This window comes from Scyliorhinus torazame, chromosome 21, assembly GCF_047496885.1.
Source record: "Scyliorhinus torazame isolate Kashiwa2021f chromosome 21, sScyTor2.1, whole genome shotgun sequence".
NCBI classification, from domain to species: Eukaryota; Metazoa; Chordata; class Chondrichthyes; order Carcharhiniformes; family Scyliorhinidae; genus Scyliorhinus; species Scyliorhinus torazame.
In genome coordinates this window covers 126,403,748-126,416,330 of record NC_092727.1, presented here as the reverse complement: position 1 = coordinate 126,416,330, position 12,583 = coordinate 126,403,748, and the positions used below count along the sequence as shown (strand labels likewise).

General features: G+C 49.3%; 1 protein-coding gene across 1 annotated transcript in view; it reads right to left on the bottom strand.

The window, feature by feature from the left end:
- The window catches only part of gpr179 (G protein-coupled receptor 179), a 101,176-nt gene that overhangs the window by 14,858 nt on the left and 73,735 nt on the right, over nt 1-12,583 (bottom strand). The window contains exons 8-9 of the mRNA XM_072487502.1: nt 5,355-5,493; nt 3,840-3,945 (exon numbers count right to left, since the gene is read on the bottom strand). Coding sequence (XP_072343603.1) covers nt 3,840-3,945; nt 5,355-5,493 — 245 coding nt within the window. The remainder of the gene's footprint in view (nt 1-3,839; nt 3,946-5,354; nt 5,494-12,583) is intronic.

The following is a 12,583-nucleotide window of genomic DNA, read 5'->3' as shown; positions in this document are numbered from 1 at the left end:
AGGGGTGAGGTGATTTTGTTTAAGGCCAGGGTGGACAAAGAGGAGAGGTTGGAGCGGCAGAGGGTATAGATGAGATGTTGGAGGTAGATAGGAGTTATGCAGAAGATAGGGACCCAGCGAAATTGGAAAAGAGGAAGGAACTACAGGCGAGCTTTGACCGACTATCTACCAGGAAGGCGGTGCGCCAACTGAGACGAGTAAGGGGTGCAGTTTACAAACATGGAGATAAGGAATGTTAGCAGGTCAGTTCCGGAGGGAGGCAGCGGCAAGGGAAATTGTGCAGGTGAGGGATAGGGCAGGGAAGTTGGTGGTGGCTCTGGATCTGATTAACAAGGTTTTTGAGGAATTTTATGAGAGGTTGTACAGGTCAGAGCCACCTGGGGGAGGCCGGGAGATGCAGGCATTTCTAGATGGGTTGGAGTACCCGAGGATAGGGGAGGGGGACAGGGCTACATTTGAACGAGCGATAGTGGAGCAGGAAATAAAGGATCTGATTGGGAGGATGCAGTCGGGGAAGGTGGCAGGGCTGGATGGGTTTCCGGTGGAATATTATAAAAAATTCAAGGATAAGCTGGTACCCCTGATGGTGGGGATGTTTGAAGAGGCGAGGGCAGGCATCGATTTCCCTGTTGCTAAAAAAAAGATAAGGATCTGACGGAGTGTGGGTCGCATAGGCCCATATCACTTCGGAATGTGGACGCCAAAGTATTGGTGAAGGTACTGGCGGGTAGGCTGGAGGAGTGCCTCCCGAAGGTGATAGGTGAGGATCAGGCAGGGTTCGTGAGAGGGAGGCAGCTCTTTTCAAACGTTAGAAGGGTATTGAACGTCATTATCGTACCGGCAGAGGGGAAGGAAACAGAGGTAGTTGTGGCATTGGACGCAGAGAAGGCGTTTGACCGGGTAGAATGGGGGTACCTGATGGCAGTGCTGGAGCGGTTTGGGATTGGACCAAGGTTTGTGAACTGGGTAAAGCTACTACATAAGGAGCCGAGGGCGAGTGTCTGCACAAACAACATCAGCTCGAGATACTTTTCTCTCCACCGTGGGACTAGGCAGGGATGTCCTATGTCCCCCCTGCTGTTTGCACTCGCGTTTGAGCCATTGGCCTCGCATTAAGAAGTTCAGAGGTATGGAAAGGAATAGTGCGAGGGGGGGATAGAGCATAGGGTGTCCTTATATGCCGATTACGTGCTGTTATACGTGTCGGAGCCGAGTGTGTCGATAGGGGGAATATTGGAGCTGCATCGAGTGTTTGGGTCTTTCTCGGGGTACAAACTAAATCTAGACATGAGCGAGTATTTTGTGGTGTCTAGGCCGAGGGTGGGGGCAGGGGTGGGGGGGCTGCCATTCTGTAGGGCAGGGACTCACTAGGTACCTGTGCAGGTTGCCCGGTAGTGGGGGGGGGGGGGCTCCGCAGGTACAACATTTCTAGTTTGGTGGGGAGAGTGAAAGCTGATCTGGCAAGGTGGGATGGTCTCCCTCTGTCACTGGCGGGTCGGGTGCAGGCGGTTAAAATGAATGTGTTGCCGCGATTTCCGTTTATTTTTCAATGCCTGCCGATTTTCCTGCCAAAGGCTTTTTTCAGAGAGATTGAGGGAAGGATTACTTCGTTCATATGGAGAGGGAAGGTGGCCAGAGTGAGAAAGGTGATGCTACAGAGAGGAAGGCAGGCAGGGGGTTTGGGTCTTCCGAACCTGATGTATTACCACTGGGCGGCGAATGTGGAGAAGGTGCGGAGCTGGGTCAGAGGGGTTGACTCCCAGTGGGTCAGAATGGAGGAGAGTTTGTGCAAGGGGTCGAGATTGAAAGCACTAGCAACAGCGCCGCTCCCGACGGCCCCGGGGAAATATTCAGGGAGTCCGGTAATAATAGCTTCATTGAAAATCTGGAGGCAGTTTCGCCAACACTTCGGGTTGGGTTTAGGGTCAAGGGAAACGCCGATTCGGGGGAACCACAGATTTGAGCCAGGGAGGTGGGATGGAAATTTTCGGAAATGCGAGGAGAAGGGGATTAAGACGCTAAAAGATTTGTTTCTTAGGGGTCGGTTTGCAGGATTGAAGGAGCTGGAAGCGAAGTATGGGCTGGAGCAGGGGGAAATGTTTAGATACATGCAGGTTCGAGATTTTTCTTCTTTTTTTTTGGGGTGCAGACAGCGGGGAGGGGGGCAGACAGACAGTTGGGGAGAGATTCCCGGGGGGGAACCCGGGGGGGGGGAGGGGAGTGATTCCCGGGGGAGGGGGGGGGGGCGTGATTCCCGGGGGGGGGGGGGGGGATGATTCCCGGGGCAGGCGGGGGAGTGATTCCCCGGGGGTCAGGTTCGAGATTTTGCCAGAAAGGAGATACAGAGCTTCCCAGAGGAACCAGCCTCCACATTGCTGGAGGAGGTGCTGACGACAAGGGGACTGGAGAAGGGGGTAGTGTCAGCGGTTTACGGAGCTATTTTGGAAGAGGAGAAGGCCCCACTGGAAGGGATCAAAGCAAAGAGGGAGGAAGAGTTGGGAGAGGATATGGATGAGGGGTTCTGATGTGAGGTGCTCCGGAGAGTGAATGCCTCCACCTCGTGCTGATACAGCTGAAGGTGATATACAGAGCACACCTCACGAGGGCGAGGATGAGCCGATTCTTTGAAGGAGTAGAAGATGTGTGTGAACATTGGCGGGGGGGGGGCGCTAATCACGTTCATATGTTTTGGTCCTGTCCAAAACTGGAGGATTACTGGAAGGAGGTTTTTAGAGTAATTTCTAAAGTGGTGTACGTGAAACTGGACCCGGGCCATCGGGAGGCCATATTCAGGGTGTCGGACCAGCCAGGATGGGAAACGGGTGCGGAGGCAGATGTTGTAGCTTTCGCCTTGTTGATCGCCCAAAGGCGGATCCTGCTGGGATGGAGAGCAACGTTTCCACCCTGTGCCCTGGTGTGGCGGGGGGACCTGTTGGAATTCTTGACTCTTGCGAAGGTTAAGTTTGAACTGAGGGGAAGGATGGAGGGGTTCTACAATTCATGGGCACTATTCATTATGCACTTTCAAGAATGGGATAACATCGAACATTAGTTGGGGCGTGTGGGTGGGAGGGTTGGGGGGAGGGGGGCTGTGTGTGTTAATGGTTAATGGGTGATCCCTAATTCCTTTTTGCCATTTATTTGTGTGAACATGCGGGCTAATGTTTGGGGTTTGGTGGGAGGATGGGATCGTTCTTATTGATATGGGGATTGACATATTTGTTACTGATTATTGTTTATTGTTGGTGGGTGTAAATTTGGGAGAAAATGTGAGAAAGGAGGCGAATAAAAAATATTTAGAAAAAAAGAGGTATGTGCAGCAGAGAAACAGACCATTCGGCCCAACTGGTCTCTGCTAGTGCCTATGCTCCACACGAGCCTCCCCACTTTATCTCATCCCACCCACATATATTTTTATTCCTTTCTTTCTCTTCTGTTTATCTAGCTTGCCCTTAAATGCATCTACACTGTTTGCCTCAGTTACACCACGTGGTCGCAAGTTCTAGGTTCTAACTACTCTCTGGGTCCATATTACTTTTAAAGTTTAGTTGCTGCTGCGCCTAGTTGGTTTCTATCAGTTTTTCCCTTTGATTTGATTTGCATGGCTGCGCACACCCATTATTTACTGGGGACCTGCCTGCATCTTGATGCAGTTCATTGAAACTCAGTCGGGAGTGTGTGAAATTGAAATACATTTTCAACCTCAGAGCTTGGACAGAAATCCAATGAAGTGGATCAGTTTCCAGTTTGAGGACCTATCTCAACCCTACTTGCACTGAAATCAGGTGGGCAATCTGTTCCCCCACAAAAATTCATCCCAACGGTTATCTCTTCCATACCTTGGGAATGAAGAGCAGAATTAGAGTCACCGTGACAGTAAGGTGGGAATGAGCAAAGAAGAGCAGTAGCATCCAATCAGGGTGAAGAGTCGTTGCCATGGTGAACCTAGGGGAAGAAATGAATCTTATCTTAAAATCATTGCAGTTTAATGATAGAAACACTCTGATAATTAGGAAATGAAATGAAAATCGCTTATTGTCACAAGTAGGTTTCAATGAAGTTACTGTGAAAAGCCCCTAGTCGCCACATTCCGGCGCCTGTTCGGGGAGGCTGTTACGGGAATTGAACCGTGCTGCTGGCCTGCCTTGGTCTGCTTTCAAAGCCAGCGGTTTAGCCCTGTGCTAAACAGCCCCTGTTAAGAATGAACACCATCAAATTAAGTTTGAATTTTAATAAGTCAACTTTATATTTTTAAAAAATGAATCTGTTTTTCTTTGGACATTGGCATCACTGGCAAGGCCAGCATTTGATGCCCACCTCTACATGAACTGAGTGTCTCGCTATGCCAATTCAGAGAGCAGTGAAGAGTCAACCACATTGCAGTGGGTCTGGAGTCACAGGTCGGCCAGACCGGGTAAGTTTATTTCTGAACCAGTTAGGTTTTCAAAACAATCAATGATGGCTATCATGGTCACTCCTACTGAGACTGGCTTCATACTTCTGGTTTATTACTTTAGTTTAAATTTCACCAACTGTCATGGTGGGATTTGAACCCATATCGCGCGAGTATTAACTTGGACACCTGGCTTACTAGCCGCTGTCTCACATGCATGATACCTTTACCGAGAGGAACAGGGAGCTTGTGGGGGCAAAAGGTAGAAGAGATAGGACAAGGTCATGGTGAGAATTGAAATCAAGGTTGGGAATTAGTGAGGGAGTGGAGTTAGGAGAGGATGGAGACTGCTGGTTCGTTAAGAAGTGCTCTGCACCATTTTGGACGAATGAAGGGTGACACTCGGTAAGTCAAGCCTTGAAGTGACAAGGGCACGGATTAAAGTTTCAGCGGTTGAAAGAGTTAGGGTTAGAATCCTACAGCACAAAAGAGGCCATTCATTCAGCCCATCACACATATTTTGGCTCCTTAGGCCCACTAATTTCCACCCTCCCAGTACCCCTGATAATTTTTCCTTTTCAAGTATTTATCCAATTCCTATTTGAAGCCACATGCGGTATTGAAACCGTCCAGCATTGCTCTGCAGGCTCCAGGGAGAAAGATTCACCAGAATTATACCAGGGATTATGTGCTGTGGGATATTTGACGTCCTCCTGAAGAGAGCACACATGACCATGGTTTAACACCTCATCCAAAGGACCTCACACCCCTCAGTGTAGCCCTCCTTCAATGCAGCACCACAAATGTGAGCACAGGTGATAAGTTCGTGTTTCTGGGCTGGGCTTCGAACTTAAGCCCTTCTGACTCATCGCCACAAGCTGGGCCACAGCTGACTTCAGGCAGTAATGGAATGGGAGACAATATGCAATTAAGAGTGGCTGTAGAGTTTTGTTTACTGTACCTGACACCATAGAAGGCAGCAGACATGAGGATTTCATTGTGGATGGCGAGACCCATGAAGCGGGGCTCATGGTACGTTGATGGGACTGTTCGCACAGCGTAGCAGAGATAACTGCCCCAGCAGAGGAAGAGCAATTCAGCTGTTAACAGAGTATACAAAGTGCAGACAGACATCAGTTACCTTGGACGCACTAGCGAAACTAGGCTTGTCCTCCTTAGAGAAGAGAAGTTCATGGGAGATTTGAGGGAGGTGTTCAAAATAATGAAAGGTTTTGATGGAGTAAATAAAGAGAAACCATTTTCAGTGGCATATGGATTAGTAAAATGGTACATTGGCCCTCATTGAGGATTTGAGTACAAATACAAGGATGTCTCACTGCAGCTGTACAAGTCCTTGGTGAGACCACACCTGGAGTATTGTGTTGCAGTTTTGGTCTCCTTACCTAAGAAAATATATACTTGCCACAGAGCAAGTACAGCAGAGGTTCACCAGACTGATTCCTGGGAGGGCAGTTTTGTAAGGGCCACGAAGAATCCAGCACGAGTTTTAAGGATACAAAGTAATAACATTTATTTACTATAACATATATACATAACAGTAGCAGTAACTTCCCTTGCTACATACTCCTTCCTGCTGGTTCCTGAACTGGCCAGCTTTATTTATACTAGGAGTTTACTAGTGGTTTCTCCGCCCCCTCATTGGGGAAGCTCATACTCCCACAGGATTGTGGGATAGTCATTAGTCCCCAGCCAATGGTACGTAGGCAGGTTATAACAGGCAGGATTGTCGTTTGAGGAGAGATTGGGTTGACCAGGCCTGTAGTCACTGGGTTTCAGAAGAGTGGGAATCTCACTGAAACGTATACAATCTGACAGGGCTGTACAGACTGGATGCAGGGGTGATGACCTCAGGCTGGAAGGTCTATTACAAGGAGTCACAGTCTCAGGATATGGGGTGGCCATTTAGGACTAAGATGAGGAGACATTTCTTCACTCAGAGGGCGGTGAACATGTGGATTTCTCGACCACAGAGGCTGTGGAGGCCAAATCACTGAATATATTTAAGAAGGAGATAATAATAATCTTTATTATTGTCACAAGTAGGCTTACATTAACACTGCAATGAAGTTACTGTGAAAAGCCCCTAGTCGCCACACTCTGGCGCCTGTTCAGGTACACAGAGAGAGAATTCAGAATGTCCAGTTCACCTAACCCTGCATGTCTTTTGGGACCTGTGGGAGGAAACCGGAGCACCCGGAGGAGACCCACGCAGACACGGGGAGAACGTGCAGACAGTGACCCAAGCCGGGAATCAAACCTAAATAAATTGATTAGTAAACATTTAAAAGATCAAGGGTTATGGGGAGAGCGGCAGTATGGGATTGGGATATAGAACTCGATCTTCCAGCTATTAACCTCCTGGTCCCGCCAACGTTGCACCTGTGCCAGGGGTGTCCCAGCAGCTTGGGGTGGATCCAATGGGAAATCCCATTACAGTGGTGGGATCAGGAGCTCCCGCTGGCGGCCAAGGGTGGGCTGGCCGCCTGCCTCCGACAAACATGCTGCTGGGATCCCAGAGAATCTCCCCCAGAAATCAGCTATGATCATATTGAATGGTGGAGCAGGCTCGAGAAGATGAGTGGCTACTCCTGCTCCTATATTCTATATTTTTATGTTTAAATAGAGAACACACATCTAAAATAATCGGCTAAAGGAACACAAGCGAGATGAAGAAAAATGTTTAAAGCAGCAAGTTGTTGTGATCTGCAATGTGCTTCCTAAAAAGGTGATGGAAGCGGTTTCAATAATAACTTTCAGAAAGGGGAAGGATGGTGGCAATGTAAGGGGCAGCTGCACACAAGGCAGCTCCCACCAGGGCACTTGGTTTTCAGCCTTCTATGCCTGGTTTTGGTAGATTTTCGCTGAAAAAAATCCTACTCTTGAAGACACAAAGGCTGGGATTCGCTGAGCCTCCGCGCCGAAATCACGCTTGGCGTGGGGGCGGGGAATGGGGCCTCAGACCCGCGATCGGGTCCAACGCCGGGATGCGAACCTCCGGCGACTGGAGAATCGGCGCCAGTCGCGCGCGCGGTTAACACGGCGCCGGTCGGGGGCCGTTGAAAGAGGCCCCCGCGGCGATTCTCCGCGGTCGACTAACTGAGTTCCCGCCGGCATGGTTCACGGATGGTTCCACCCGGTGGGAGCTCGGCATCACGGTGACCGTCCTGGTGAGGGGCTCCGGGGGGGGGGGGGGGGGCTCCACGACGGCCAGACCCACGATCGGGGTCACCGATCGGCGGGCACGCGCAATCTGGGGGGGGGGGGGGGCCTACCTTCTTCCGTGCCTGCCTGCTGTGTGGCCCCACCATGTTGCGCGGGGCCGGTGCGGAAGCGGACGCCGCACGCATACGCGGACCCGTGGCCTGGAGTGCAGGGCCGCATACGGCAGCTGGAGCAGCGCGGAGCACTCCAGCGCCGTGCTGGCCCCCTGTGGGCCATGGAATCGCTGGGCTAAGAGGCCCGTTGACGCCGGCGTGAAACACTCCAATGTTTACTCCGGCGTCAACACTTAGCCGCGTTTTTGGAGAATCCCGGCCAAGGTGCCTGATCAGAAAAATGCGAAAAAAGGCAAACTTTGTCTGGCTCCACTGGAGACGAAATGGTGGAGGCTGCTGCAATATTTCAGTGAGTGAGAGATCAGTGTGTGGAGCAGGCTCTCTTCCGGAGCGCAGTGGAAGCAGTTCGTATCGATGAATTCAAATGCAAATTAGAGCAAGTTCTTTCAGAATAGAACATTTTGGAATACAGGATGTGAGTAATTAGACACATGACACATGTGTATGAGTGAACGTAGTGTGGGATGAACAGGTGATTTTGGACCTATGATTCCTAAATCTTTCCACCGACAGGGATTTTCCTCACCTCTTGTCTGTGCCTTTTGTAGACTCATTGGGCGAGATTCTCTGGCTTCCCCGCGATGTGTTTCTTGGCGGTACGATGTGCACCACCCCAGGATCTTCTAGTTCCGCTGCTAGCAATGGAATTTCCCATTAAATTCACCCCACTCCACCGGGAAACCTGTCAGCAGGATAGGAAGATCCCACCAATGTGCTCAGCCAGAAGACCGCACCCTTTGATAGATTGATCACTGTGACTACTCAACAACTCCATGTTTGTTCCATCAAGGAGCTAACAGGATAGTCACAGAATCATAGGATTTACAGTGCAGAAAGAGGTAATTCGGCCCATCGAGTCTGCACCAATCCTTGGAAAAGGCAACCTACTTCCACCCTGTCCCCATAATCCAGTAACCCCATATAATGTTTTTGGATGCTAAGGGCAATATAGCATAGCCAATCCACCTAAGCTGCACATCTTTGGACTGTGGGAGGAAACCGGAGCACCCGGAGGAAACCCACGCAGACACGGGGAGAAAGTTCAGACTCCGCACAGACAGTGACCCAAGCCGGGAATCGAACCTGGGACCCTGGAGCTGTGAAGCAACAGTGCTAATCACTGTGCTACCGTGCCGCCCACCACTATGTTACCGTGCCATGCGGTAGAAGGTAAATTAACTAGTTTTTGGTCTATTTTGCAGCCAACTTTTTCTAACTCCTATGTAACAGGTTTAAGGATCTCCCATTGGGAATCTGATACCTGGACCTTGAAATTATGCTGTGCAAATGTGTGCCAATGCTTCACACATTTGTAGAAAATTCCCGGTTGCTGCTTATTGCAAGTAGGTCAATGTCCCAGTTAAAACAGCAGGAAAGGAATTTGTGTGTATGTGTTTTTGTTAGGAAAACGAAAAGAAATGAAAATGACTTATTGTCACAAGTAGGTTTCAAATGAAGTTACTGTGAAAAGCCCCTAGTCGCCACATTCCAGCACCTGGTCAGGGAGGCTGATACGGGAATTGAACCGTGCTGCTGGCCTGCCTTGGTCTGCTTTCAAAGCCAGCGATTTAGCCCTGTGCTAAACAGCCCCATTCAAAACAGAAGTAGATTTAAGGGATTTATATTTATATTGGTAAACATTAGAAATAAGGTATAATTTTAAGTGGGTTTAATTTAATGTATCTGTGCCGGAAGGGTAAAACCTACAGTTAGATTCATGCTGGGCAAAGGTGTTTGTATGTGTGCGGGTTGGTTAAATTCTAACTGTGTTTCTATTGTGCTGAGGGAGGGCTACGGCATGAAGAATAAATAAACCAGTGATTGCTTAGCAACCGGGGCCTTGTAAGGTAGAAAGCTTTTGAGTTTTGGTTTTATCTAATTTGATTTCAGTTGGAGATAGGTAGTCAAAGAGAAGACAAGTCTCACATCTCTGCTAGAAACACTTAGTTTAGGAGGCTAGAGAGGGAAAACTCTCTCAGCTTTGTTAGAAGAAAAGCCACACAATAGAGTAATGGTTAAGAAAACAAGTGCAGAGATCTGAAAAACAGTTAGTTAACGAAACTGGAGAAATGAAGAGAAGTTTCCAAGAAGTCTGACATTAAAGATAAGTCAGACAGAGCTGAGAAGGTTAAGATGTCAGAAAGATATCTGAAGTGATTTTCTGGTTTGTAAGATTTTACTATTGCCAGTGGACTGTGAGTTTAAGTAACCATGGAAATCGGTAGCTACATCTCAAAAGTTTGTCTAAAAGCAGTTAATAAAAGAAAAGGGATTGGTGTAAAATCCTGGTCTGGATTACCTGTTAAAAGTGGAGTGGAAGCTTTGTTTTAAAGTGTCATTTAGAAAACCTGGTTTGGATTTTGGAATGCAAACCACTAAGCGAAAACATTATTATGAGAGTAGATTTTAAAGCGTGTTTTAGGGAGTGGAGTTTGGAAACTCTAATATGACAATCATCTGGGGGATTCTGAGGAGAAATTCACAGACACTAACTTGGGTTCAGAGCGGAATATGTGCATTTGATCACAGCCAGTCTGTATTATTGAGACCATTGAAGTTTAAAGATGTATTTTGTAATCCATGTTAATCTTAATTGTACTTCATGTTAATCTTTTTTAAATATAAATTTAGATTACCCAATTCATTTTTTCCAATTAAGGGCAATTTAGCGTGGCCAATCCACCTACCCTGCACATCTTTGGGTTGTGGGGGTGAAACCCACGCAGACACGGGGAGAATGTGCAAACTCCACACGGCCAGTGACCCAGAGCCGGGTTCGAACCTGGGACCTCGGTGTCGTGAGGCAGCTGTGCTAACCACTGTGCCACCGTGCTGCCCCTTTCATATTAATCTTAATTGTAATTGTTAAACTAAAGGGGAGTAAAGGCGTATTTTATTACAATCCAATTATTTTCATGTTTAATGCAAGGGGGGCAGGCAAGGGGGAAGCCCGGAAAGGAAAGGAGATAATCCACGGGCAGAGGGGCTCAGAGAGGGACAGGAGGGGGAGGGGAGGGAGGAAGGGCAGAGCGCTGGTTACACGGGTCACACGTGGCGATGGTTGGAAAGAGGAGGGTGGTGGTGGCCATCTTGGACTGCCCAAGAACAAAGGCGAGCTGGGGCATGCGGGTCATGTCCACGAGGAAAGTATGGCTGGCCCCAGAGGAGTGGGGACAGAAACTCCCCTCAGGATAATCACCTGGAATGTGAGGGGACTGAACGAACCAGTGAAAAGATCCAGAGTCTTCACCCATCTTAAAAGCCTGATGGCCAACATAGTCTTTCTTCAAGAGATCCACTTCAGAGAGATGGACCAACTGAGGTAAGGAAAGACTGGCTGGGACAGACATACCAGTTATGCTTCGACAAAAGGGCGAGGTGGGTGGCCATACTATTTAACAAAAGGACAGCCTTTACAGCGACGAACAAGGTGACTGACCCGGGGGGGGGTGGGGGGGTACATCATGGTAGCGGGGTCCTAGAGTAGGCCTGGGTGGTATTAGTCAACATATATGCCTCTGACATGGATGATGCCAAATACATTAAAAAGATCATGGCAGAGATTGTCGTTCTTGACTCCCACTGGCTGATCATGGGGGGGAGAATTTAATTGTGTAAAGGACCAAAAAAGACAGGAGCAGCCCCAGATTGGAGGCCAAATCGGGAATGACGAGGGAATGAACCACCTTCATGGAGCAGATGGGGGTGTGGGGAGGTGGACCACTGAAAGTTCACCCACCCGAGGGAGGAGTTTTCTCCCATGTCCACAAAGCCTACTCCCTTATAGACTTCTTCGTAGTGAGAAAGTTGATTCCTCCGGGAGTACTACTTGGATGTGAGGTTGGAGACGGGTCGAGTCTAGCGCCCCCCCCCCGCATGGAGGCCGGACATCGCCCTCCTCACTGAAAAGATCTTCAGTGAAAGAATGACCCAAGTCATCAATAGGTATGTAACCTGCAACAAGAACAGGGAGATCTCCCCTCCACACTCTGACAGACACTGGAGGCAGTGATCAGGGGGGAAATAATGCCAGGCACTCAGAGACAGGAAGGAGAGGGCGGCCAAAAGGCTGATTGGCTCTATATTGGAAGTGGAACAGCGGTAACGCACGGCCAGGCAGTGGAGCTGCATGTGGAGAGGAAAACATTACAAATGGATTTGACCTGCTCTCCACTGGGAAAGTGTGAACCAGTTCCACCAGGCATGTGGGTCCTTTAATGATCACGTTAACTTTCACATCAGCTGAGGAAACACGCGAGATAGCGGCGATCAGGGACGGGAACGGTAAGGTGGTCACGGCTCCAAAAGAATTCAACAGAGCCATCGCGACCTTCTACCGGGGACCATACACCTCCGAGCCCTCAGAGGGGGATTCAAAGAGGAAGCAGTTCCTGAATGGGCTGGGAATCCCGGCTATGGGGGAGGGAAAGAGGTGGAAAGCACCGGCAGGTCTAGAGAAGGTCATGGAATCCATGCAGTCAGGGAAGGCACTGGGACCAGGCGGGTTCCCGGTGCATATTTACAAAAGGTTTGCGATAGCACTGGCCCCGCACCTGCAGGAGATGTTCGCTGTCGAGGGGGCCTCGCTGCCCACACGGACACAGGCTCGATCTCATTGATCCCAAAGAAAGACCAAGATCCGGCGGAGTGTGGATCATACAGATCCATCTCACTCCTGAACAATGACGTCAAAGTCCTGGTGAGAGCCCTGGTGAGGCGATTGGAGGGCTGCTTGTGGAGGTAATTGCAGAAGATCAGACCAGGTTTGTCAAGGGCAGACAGATGAGGCGAACATCAGACGCCTGCTGAACGTGATCGTGTCCCCACCCTGGGA